This window comes from Astyanax mexicanus, chromosome 11 (assembly GCF_023375975.1).
Source record: "Astyanax mexicanus isolate ESR-SI-001 chromosome 11, AstMex3_surface, whole genome shotgun sequence".
NCBI classification, from domain to species: Eukaryota; Metazoa; Chordata; class Actinopteri; order Characiformes; family Acestrorhamphidae; genus Astyanax; species Astyanax mexicanus.
This window is the reverse complement of record NC_064418.1, coordinates 2,260,788-2,272,500: the sequence shown is the minus strand read 5'-3', so window position 1 is coordinate 2,272,500 and position 11,713 is coordinate 2,260,788. Positions and strand designations below refer to the sequence as shown.

The window sequence follows — 11,713 nt, the reverse complement described above, 5'->3', positions numbered from 1 at the left end:
GATACAGAACAGTGTACATACGTCTCTGTAGCCATGGGGGATGGTTCCAGACACCTCACCGAAGTCAGTCAGACACCCTGCAGGACAGAATTTACTACAACAAAAAAAAAAAGGAGAAAGAAGACACACATGAGACACAAAACCACACCCACACACATATATATACATTTACAGAAGTTGCTTGTCTGTACAAGCAATGGGCAATTCAAGCCAGACACCACCGGTCACAATCATTACCACCCACTGTAATGTGTGTTCACTGTAGATACACACATAGCACTATGGATCTAGAAAAATAAATTAATTAATAAATGCATGCATCCATCAGGCACCCACTATCAGGATCAGGTAGGGACGTGATGAGACACTCATCTCACGAATCTCACATGAAGAGACAAGACAATGAGTTCACGAGACGAGAACAAGACGAGATTTTAACCTTCTTTCAAAGTTGAAATATACGATTAAAAATATATTTAATTTGACTGAAATTCGTTAAAATCTAAAACTGCAGGTGATTTTTTAAACATTTTATACATAATCATCTTGTAATGAATGTCAATCAATTTCTACTCTTATTATATATATTTTTTTGACTTATCATATCGTCGCTGTCCAATGAACAAATAAAAAAAAATTGAAAAACAAATCTTCATTTTTGTTGATTTTTAGTTTACTGAATAATATTTGAACAGACAAACTGTCTCTTACACTGTGCCAAAAAAATGTTTGATAAACGGACCAATAGAAATCCTTAAAAAATGACCTGCAAAAAAATACATTTACTATGTATGTACTTTTCTTGTAGTTTTTTTTTCTCTTTGATGAAAAGTTGCTGTTTTGTTCTGCATGTGCTCTGCAGTTTAAACTTAAACTTAAACAATTATACACTTTTTACAGACAGCAAAAATTTTAGTAAATCATTAAGCATAATTAGTTTGGGAATTATATACTTATTTCTAAAATACTGTTCACTGTTATACATGTGAACAAACATACAAATAAACACAAAAGACGATATCACAATTATCAAAAAATATTGCGGTCATGTTCATTTATCGTACGATAAATCGATATTGCAATAATTGTGACAGACCTACATCCAAAGCCATCCACTGATGGAAGACATCTCTATCAGTTTACATTCTGCTTCTATCCCACCACTTTTGGCACATCCATGTAAGAACACCCAAATTCCACAGAGCCTACCTGAACTCAGCTTCAGTGAAGTCATTTCCTTTGTCCAAACAGGTGATCAGATCTGAATGGAGAGAGAGAGAGAAAGAGAAAGAGAGAGAGAGAGAGAGAGAGAGAGAGAGAGAGAGAGAAGAGAGAGAGAGAGAGAGAGAGAATAACGGTGACTCTTTTCCTTTAACAGCACTTTTCCCTGCCTGAGGAGCTCAGATATACTGTAACAGTGTTCCAGCTGTTGCCAGGGTGATAGCACTGATTGTTATCTTAATACATAACTGAAGCAGGCTGTGTGTGTGTGTGTGTGTGTGTGTGTGTGTCTCTTTTACACTGCTTTACAGAGCTTTTCCAGATCCTTTCCTTTCCTACTGTAACACTATACATCTACACTATACTGTGTGTTCAAATATTGGTAAATAACATTTCTAATGAATGCATTCAGTTACTTTAAGTGGCACCCACTGCTGACACACACATACACACACACACAATGACACACACAGCTTGTCTAGTACCAGTGGAGAAATAGTAATAATAGAATATGACAAACAAACACAAGGCCAGGCCTGAATCCTCCAGTAATGATCTGTGCAGCAGCGACTACAACTACAGCTCTGGAAACAATTAAATATATCACTTCAGTGTCTGAATCAGTTTCTCTGATTTTGCTATTTATAGGTTTATGTTTGAGTAAAATGAACATTGTTGTTTTATTCTATAAACTACAGACAACATTTCTCCCAAATTACAAATCAAAATATTCTCATTTAGAGCATTTATTTACAGAAAATGAGAAATGTCTGAAATAACAAAAAAGATACAGAGCTTTTCAGATTTTAATCACAGTTTTTTTCATGAATCTTGGCATCATGTTCTCCTCCACCAGTCTTACACACTGCTTTTGGATAACTTTATGCTGCTTTACTCCTGGTGCAAAAATTCAAGCAGTTCAGTTTGTTGGTTTGATGGCTTGTGATCATCCATCTTCCTCTTGATTATATTCCAGAGGTTTTTAATTTGGTAAAATCAAAGTAACTTATCATTTTAAAATGGTCTCTTCTTTTTATTTTTTTACAGAGCTGTATGTTCTCTGGAATGATGGTGCGCCATCCAGTACTTTGTGGATGAGTTGGGGAGTTGGGGATGAGGTTCTTGTTAATGAACACAATCTTTTTTTTTAAGTAATGTTCCAAAATCTATCTAGTAAGACAGTTAAAGCTGGACAAACCATAGGGGAAAAATAATAATGAATGAGCAGCTGTCCCAATACTGTTGTCCATTTAGTGTATTGAGCTTCATATAGAGTATATTATGGAGAAATGCCTCAAATAAGATGAGAAGATCAATATCAATTACCAGAGAGAGAGAGAGAGAGAGAGAGAGAGAGAGAGCATGTGAGTTAGATGTATCTTGTGGTTGTAAGTATCATATTATCCATTACACAAAGTCACTCCTACTGACTCACACACTCACACACTCACAAAGCATGTCAGCACCCCCTGCACAGTTTGCTGAAATTCCAGGCATGTGGAAGTTCAGACAGGATGTACCATGCAGTACAGAGCACCTTATCAGACCTCTCTGTGAGAGTGTGTGTGTGTGTGTGTGTGTGTTTGTGTGTGTGTGTGTCACTTTCAATGAAGAATTGAAGCTCAATTATGTTTTCAATTCAATGTATAACATATATTGGCTTCTTATTATTTGAATACTAAGCGTAGGGCTGAACAATAATTTGATATAAATATAAATATTATAAATATTACTATAATATTTAACTGACTGAGCTGATAACTGCTGATACTCTGTACTGTATCGGGATGAGTGGGGTACTCTTGAGAGGGAAATCTGGTTAGTGATGTTTAAAATCTTTGCTCTGATAGTTTGATAGTGAGAAACAGAAACAAATACAGGAAAAAACACCAGAAAACACTACACAATGCCTATAAACAACTTGAGTAAAATGTTTTGAAGTCTGAAAACTCAACCTAAACAATGCCTCAGCTATAAAATATTGGGATAAAGTAATAAAGTTATCCCACAGTGGCTCAGTATCGTGGGTTCAATTCTTGGGTTCAACAAGCTGCTACTGTTGGACCCTTGGGCAATGACCTTAATCCTCTGCACCGGGCATGTGTGCTCACTGCCCACTGTGCCATTGTGTGTGTGTGTGTGTGTTCACTGCACGGATGAGTTTCAGGAGAAGGCCACATTTCATTTATGTCCAATCAAACTGGGAATACAGTCGTCAGTGATTTCCTTTCACTTCTATAACATTGAAGTCTTGACTCAGCCTCCATCTATTCTCCTCCCTTTCGGCTCCAGCTAAAGGCCAAACGTGAACCGTTACCAGACACACCCTCCCTCAGGAGACCCTCAGATATAAGCAAAATCATCTCTTTCAGTTTCTTTACCTCCTCTTCCCTCTCTCTCCCTCGCTCCCTCTTTCATACACAACACTCTGGAAGGAAATATAAAATAATACAATATAATATTACGTCTGTGTGTTTGCAGTGATGCAGCAATGACTCTTTAGTCCCTTCCTTCAGTGGATAAGCAGCTAAATCACGATAAACCAAAATAGTGACTAGAGTTGAATTTCTCTCTCTTTCTTTTTCACGCTCCCCATAATCAGTTTCACATGAGCCCGTCCCTCTAATCTGTGTAAACACACACACACAGCGGTTGTTGTAGCAACTCCTATGTGTGCCTCTTACACACTCACACACTCACTAAAAGTGAATATCAAGACAATCAACCTACCGTATTTTCCATAATATAAGGTGCACTTAAAATCCTTCATTTTTCCCAAAAGTCGACAGAGCTCCTTATAATCCGGTGCTCCTTATATATATAAATTCTATCAGTCAGGTATTAAGAAGTACAGCTTTATACAGGAGTTTTAGGGAAGTTTCTCCAGCACCGAGACTGGAGCAGCATTAGTATTAGCATTAGCCGCTAAATTCAATAAGCACTAGCTCTTTCACTGTTCAGAGGGGAGTATTTTGAATTGTAGTCTGCGTATTTACCGTGTTAAAACAAGCTACGTGGGACAAACCGCTAATAGCTAATATCGCCCTGACTTACCAGAACACTCCGTACTAGGGTTCCTCAGTGTAGCGCTGTCAGGCGTCAGTGCTAGCGGTTAGCAGCTAATGCTAATGCTCCAGTTAGTGCTGGAGAAATTTAGGAATCTAAGCTTACTGTAGATGAACAAAACCGCTTTACTCACCCACATAAACCTGGTAAGACCTGCTGAATTAGTAGGAAAACATGGCGACACTCCTGTTCCTTACTAGTGTCTCATAATAATGGAAAAAAAATAAGAGAGCACTTGAAAATGATGAGTTTCTTTGATTTTACAAAACTGAAAACCTCTGGAATATAATCATAAGGAAGACGGATGATCACAAACCATCAAACCACCAAACTGAACTGCTTGATTTTTTGCACCAGGAGTAAAGCAGCATAAAGTTATCCAAAAGCAGTGTGTAAGACTGGTGGAGGAGAAGAACATGATGCCAAGATGCATGAAAATTGTGATTTAAAAACAACCAGGGTTATTCCACCAAATATTGATTTCTGAACTCAGGGTTATTCAGTGTGTGTTCAGCTGTGATGGAAACCCGTGGGCAGTGGTTTAAAGCGGTGTAGAGGGTTTTTACCTTGTTGTTGGCTGCTGGCGTAGGAGAGGAAGAATCCGCGGCCGTGGTTTTGCGGTCCGCTCATGAACTGCACAGTGACCTGATGACCATCTGACTTCACCATCCTCGGCCCACTTACATCTCCATGACACAGCTTAACTGCAGGGAGGGATATTATAGGATATGAAGGAAAAGGACAATGAGGGACTAGTGCATCTCAAAAAGTAAGTATATCATTGAAAAGTTAACTTTATTTTAGTAATTGAGTTCAAAAACTGAAACTAATATATTATATAGAAGTATTACATACAGAGTGATCTATTTTAAATGTTTATTTATTTTACTGTTGATGATTATAATTATAAAAAATAAAAAAATAAAAATCAGTGTCTCAGAAAATTAGAATATTATATATAAGAGCAACTGGTACTTTTTTGGCAGTGTGGGCATTGTGCCAAATCCTGCTGGAAAATGAAATCCGCATCTCCAAAATCTGTAATTATCCTATAATTGCAGCTAGAATTATTGTATAATATTACTGTTGCACTGATACTGATACTGATCCTCTATCTGCACAAAAACTGGTATCAGTAACAGAGATACATGGCATACACAATGCCTATACCAAAAAAAATAAAACCTATGTAATATGAAATACTACAAATACTAATATTTATAGGCATATTTTAAATAGTTTTTAAATTGTAAAACATGTTGCTCATCATTAATTTCATCATTATTACAATTTATAAGTAATTTTGACTAAAGAATGTGGTAAAAATAATAAATGAACAGCCTGTTCAGAGCAGACTCACTGATTTCTGTCCTGCTCCCTCCGATGCCGTTAAACAGACGCAGGTAAGACACCTGGCAGTTTTGAGAGTGGATGTCGAGTTCGGCCACACGCAGGAGGAGCGTGTCCCCAACGCTCACGCTGATCTCCCACTCACACACTGAGTCTGTGGGGTAAGAGAACGGATAACCCAGAGACGCCAGACTGCCACTGCCCGTCCCCAGCACAGTGTGCCCACAGCCATCACCTACAACACACACACACACAGAAAATACAAACATAAATATATATTCACATATGTAATTATAAATAAACAACTCAAAAAAATTTAAAAAGACAACCTCCAGCATCATGCATTATACATCAAACATGAAATATTCACATAAATATTCACATTCATGTACACTTTTATAAATGCATAACATTACGTTGTTTCTAAGAGGCTTACTAATTATTTATTACATAAAAAAAAACTACATTAAGATGAATCATTATTTCATTTATAAACAACAGTGCAGTTCATGCTTTGAGGATATGCTTTATGCATGCATTTTTGCATTTTACTGAAGCATCACTGAAAGTAAAGAAATGAATGTTTGCTGCCCAGAAATATTACAGGACTTTACACAAATGTGAAACACAACTGTTCACTTGTCAGGAACAGCAATGGTGTTCCGGGGTTAATTTGAACCGGTGTAAAAAAATGTCTGAAACCAAAAAAAAAAAAAAAAATTGTAACAGGCAGAGTAAATATTTACTAACTAATTCCATTACTAATTATTCTATCAATATTTAGTGCAATAATGTTCCTTACCTCTAACAGGTAACGCTTCAATTAGGATAATTCACTCGTTTTCAAAGTTTTTTTAATGTTTCACTTAGGGGTGGGCGATACGGCTCTAAAGTAATATCACGATATTTCAGGGTATTTTTGTGATAACGATATACTTGGCGATATAGGAAAACTAAAATAATTCATTCATTTCAGGAATATAGTATAAGAGTATAACAGAATAATCATAATGTGGCAAAATAAATAATATAGCATAAAATAATATAATGCAGCAAATAATATTGCAGAATATTTAGTGCATGCATATAAACTGCAAACTAAAACAATTCTACAATAAATACACCTAAAGCTTCACAGTAAATAATAGACTACTTTTAAGACAGAACAGCCCTATTATCACGATATGGATTTTTAATATCATGATATGTCTGTGTCACGATATATTGTATACAATATAATATTGCCCACCCCTAGTTTCACTACTTTATTACTTTTAAAGGACCAACATATAAAAAACCAATAGTTTTACACAACATTGAAACATAACATTTCAATTTTGTTTTAGTTTTTTTTAGTTTTTGCAGGGGGTGGTTTGTTGCAAACATGTGAGATGAACCATTTTCATATTATATGTTGATTACAGTAATTACGACAAGCAGAAAACAAAAGTTTCATACTGAAAAAAAAAAAACTTTTACTATTTTTCCAAATAATCTTCAAATTTTAAAACAGGTCAAATTGACCCAGAACATAACAGGAGGGTTAAACTGTGCAGTTCTGGAACAGAAAAGCTTTAACTGCCGGTTCAGACGTTTTCTCGCTGAGTAAGATGCACATTGTGCTAATTTATGCCCACTGAGGCCATTTGTGCTCTCTGGGCATCAAAGAAGGATGTGACAAACCCAGAAATCGATCCTCCAATCTCTAGATAATAGAGGCAGTGCTGTAGAGAGCTGTGATGCGCTCATGAGCCTGAGAATCTTTCCTTATTAGAATTACCGTACACCGACAGTTTGTTGCTGTACCTTTAAGCATTTCCACTAAGGTGTGCTATTTCGTATCGTATGCAATAATATGTTCAACATTTTTGAATAAAGGTAAATTATATTATACCCTGAAATATTGTGCCATATCACCCACCCCTAATTATCACATCAGGGTTCTACTTTTTTACTGTTTTTACCAAAAGAAAAATTCACACTGTTCTCATTTCCCTTTATATATCTACTATAAGACAGATTATATCTGTCCAGTATCATTTATTTTACTGTAATCCTGGATATATGGAGATATTTGAAGTGCATTATTAGTATTATTAGTATCCTGATATTCTGGATCATTGACTTCTTCTGTTACAAATCTGATTAAATTCTTGTATTTTTTAATATCTCACTTTAAGGGTGTGCCATATCATATCATATCATATCATAGCTGTCCTATAAAAACTCATATCTCCATTTTTATCGATTTTTAGTTTACTACATAATTTGAATAGATAAATTGTATCTTACACTGTGCCAAAATTTCTTGATGAATGGACCAATAGAAACTCTTCAAAATGACCTGAAATTAACTCTTTTTACATTGACTTCCATTGAAACTTTACAAGGTTTTTTCTCTCTCCTGTAAAGTTGCTGTTTTGGAGATAAGTGTTTTTCATTGGACAGCGACGATATGCAATATGATGCATTTATATATTGATTTTGATGCAGAAGTGTATTCTTGAAATATATATATATATATATATATATATATATATATATATATATATATATATATATATATATATTTAATCAGTGTTTGTTTTTTTTACACTGCCAATAGTATCGTTATCGTGAATATACCATTAAATATCGTGATACTATTTTAGGGCCATATCGCCCACCTCTAATCTCCACAACTTCCTAAATAATAAACTAATTTATGGTATCTTCTAACTCTCAGGTGTACTCTGCAGTTTTGAGGTTAATGGTGACCATATCCAGGTGTGTTTTATATTTAATCTGGTTTTAATTTTGTAAGAATCACCAAGTTTTTGATCAGAATGACCTGCATGGCCAAAGCATGATCAAAATCAAATACAACACACATTATACTGGTCAGGAACTAGATATCCAGCTAAAACACAGGACATAGGGTATGTTTTCACCTAAATACACCACCTAAAATCACCAGCAAGCTGGTCTTCAGCTGGACTTAAGCTTTTTTAGTAGCAATACAAACACTACATGCATTAATGATTTACTAAGAACTACAAACTACAGAACTACAACATAGTACAGGTCTTTTCCAGGTTTAGAGACACACACAAGGGCACAAGCAAGCTCCCAGCTGATCGCAGAGCCTGTCACGCGTTTACACACCGAATGAAACTCATCTCAAGTTGAGCCACGGTTACATAACCATCACTGGACAATATCCAGACCTCCAGAGCAAAAACATCCTAATGTCCTCCTCTACATTGTGTGCAGACGCTTACCGTACACACACAGACTCCTCACCACGTCTGTTTTTATTTAAGAAGCCATAGCTAAATTTTAGACATCAGCCCGTACAGAAGAACTTCTAACTTTATTTATTCAGACTGAATTCTGACTAGAACTTCAAACTCTGAAACAGGACAATTTTACCTGTAACTTAACAGAAAGGTTAATTAGACTGATATCTTTGTGTATCTGGTAGCAGGTTAAGACTGAGTTAAGACTGGTACATCTGGTTTCAGGTTAAGATTGGGTTATGCCTGGTTTCAGGGTTAAGACCCAGACTGGGTTAAGACAGGTATCTGTGTTGTGATTTCAGGTAAGGACTGGGTTAAGACTGGAATCTGTGCAGGTTAATACTGGGTTAAGACAGCTATCAGGTTAGGACTGGTATCTGGTTTTAGGTTAAGACTGGGTTAAGACTGGTAGCTCTGTGCATCTGGTATAAGGTTAAGACTCGTATCTGTGCTGTGATTTCAGGTTAAGACTGTTATCAGGTTAGGGCAGGGTTATAACTGGTATATCTGGTATAAGGTTAGGACTGGAATACGACTAGTTTCAGGTTAAGACTGGGTTAAGACTGGTATATCTGGGTTCAGTTTAGGACTGGGTTAAGACTGGTATCTGGTATCAGGTTAAGACTGATTTCAGGTTATGACTGGTATATCTGGTATCGGTTAGAACTGGGTTAAGACTAGTACCTGTGCTGTAATTTCAGGTTAAGACTGATATTTGGCATCAGGTTAGGACTGGGTTAAGACTGGTATATCTGTGTTTCTGGTTTCAGGTTAAGACTGGGTTAAGACTGGTATCTGGCATCAGGTTAGGACTGGGTTAAGACTGGTATATCTGTATCTGGTTTTAGGTTAATACTGGGTTAAGACTACCTAAGTATACCTGCTGTGATTGCAAGTTAAGACTGGGTTAAGACTGATTTTAGGTTAAGACTGGTTTATCTGTGTATCTGGTATAAGGTTAGGACTGGGTTGAGACTGGTATCTCTGTGTATCTTTGTTGGGATTTCAGGTTAAGACTGGTATCAGTGTGTATCTGGTATTAGGTTAAGTGGGTTAAGACTGATATTACCTGTATCGGCTTTCAGGTTAAGACTGGTATCTGTGCTGTGATTTCAGGTTATAACTGGTATATAAGTGTATCTGTTTTCAGGTTAGACTGATTTTAGGTTAAGACTGATTTTAGGTTAGGACTGAGTTATAACTGGTCTATCAGTGTATCTGTTTATAGGTTAAGATTGGGTTAAGACTGATTTTAGGTTAAGACTGATTTTAGGTTAGGACTGAGTTATAACTGGTCTATCAGTGTATCTGTTTTTAGGTTGAGACTGGGTTAAGACTGATTTTAGGTTAGAACTGGTCTCAGGTTAGGACTGAGTTATAACAGGTATATGAGTGTATCTGTTTTTAGATTAAGACTGGTGTTAGGTTAGGACTGAGTTATAACTGGTATATGAGTGTATCTGTTTTTAGGTTAAGATTGGGTTAAGACTGATTTTAGGTTAGGACTGAGTTATAACTGGTCTATCAGTGTATCTGTTTTTAGGTTAAGACTGGGTTAAGACTGATTTTAGGTTAGGACTGAGTTATAACTGGTCTATCAGTGTATCTGTTTTTAGGTTAAGACTGGGTTAAGACTGATTTTAGGTTAGGACTGATTTTAGGTTAGGACTGGTCTCAGGTTAGGACTGAGTTATAACAGGTATATGAGTGTATCTGTTTTTAGGTTAAGACTGGGTTAAGACTGGTACCTGAGTGTATATGGTATCAGGTTAGGACTTAGTTATAACAGGTATATGAGTGAATCTGTTTTTAGGTTAAGACTGGTTTTAGGTTAGGACTGAGTTATAACTGGTATATGAGTGAATCTGTTTTGAGGCTGGGTTTAGAGGCTGTAGCTCCACGCTGCTGCTGCTGCCTCTGTGTTTACGGTTCTTCTCCACACCGCGGCCCTTCCCCCCCCCCCCCCTCTCTCTCCACTCGGCCAAATGGCTCGACCCCCCCTCACCCCACCTGAAAGCCTGGCTCCTTCACAACACTGCGGGCAGCAGATCTGTGGATCAGCGCTGTCTCCGGATTCTCCGGCTCTACAGATAAATTACCTGCCTGTCTGTCTATCTGAGACACACCGAGCAGAGAGAGAGAGCGCGGCCGGCCCGAGTGAGGCATTCCCCGGCCGGTCTCCCTCCTGCTGCCGCGGTGAGCCCGGGCTCCAGGCCCTTTCAGAGCGGGTAAAGTTTGATCCCCCTCCGCGGAAAGTCCGCGCCCAGCGCCGCCCGCCTGCCTCACCTTTCTGCGCCCGGGATCCTCTGGCGGAGAAGAGGATGATGAAGAAGAGTCCGGTTCCTCTTCCCAGCATTAGCGCTGCGTCCATCCCGGACAGTCCGCCTGCATAATGCGTGGCCCGGGCAGCAGCTCCGCGCTCCGCGGCTCCAGGCGCTCTGATCCGCCTCCGTGTGTAGCGGCCTGCTGCTGCTGCTGCTCCTGCGGCGGCTCTCCGGCCACAAACCGGGGAGACACGGCCAAACTTCCGCCGCAAACAGCGCGCTCCAGCGGGGGAGCACGGCACTGCGGCCTGGAGGAAATGTGCAGAAATGAGAGAGAAATTTAACTTAATAAGGGTGAATTACATGTATTACACATATAACTTAACCTCCAGTCCTATTGTATTGGTAAATTTTACACAAATATTACATACACTGTGAATTAACACATATATTCTTATGATAACACTTTTTTTTATTTATTTTAATAGAATATAAATGAAAAGTTACTTTATTTCTGTAATTCAGTTCAAAATG

The 11,713-nt window shown here is 37.7% G+C and overlaps 1 protein-coding gene across 2 annotated transcripts in view; it reads right to left on the bottom strand.

Annotated features, from left to right (window-relative positions):
• Positions 1–11,432, bottom strand: part of dcbld2 (discoidin, CUB and LCCL domain containing 2) — a 24,206-nt gene extending 12,774 nt beyond the window's left edge. The window contains exons 1-5 of one of the 2 annotated variants that reach the window (XM_049485276.1): positions 11,202–11,432; positions 5,648–5,872; positions 4,854–4,991; positions 1,210–1,261; positions 22–94 (exon numbers count right to left, since the gene is read on the bottom strand). In XM_049485276.1, coding sequence (XP_049341233.1) covers positions 22–94; positions 1,210–1,261; positions 4,854–4,991; positions 5,648–5,872; positions 11,202–11,286 — 573 coding nt within the window. In that variant the 5' untranslated portion in view covers positions 11,287–11,432. The remainder of the gene's footprint in view (positions 1–21; positions 95–1,209; positions 1,262–4,853; positions 4,992–5,647; positions 5,873–11,201) is intronic. The other variant, XM_007227729.4, reaches the window with a different exon arrangement.
• Positions 11,433–11,713: the final 281 nt, after the last annotated feature.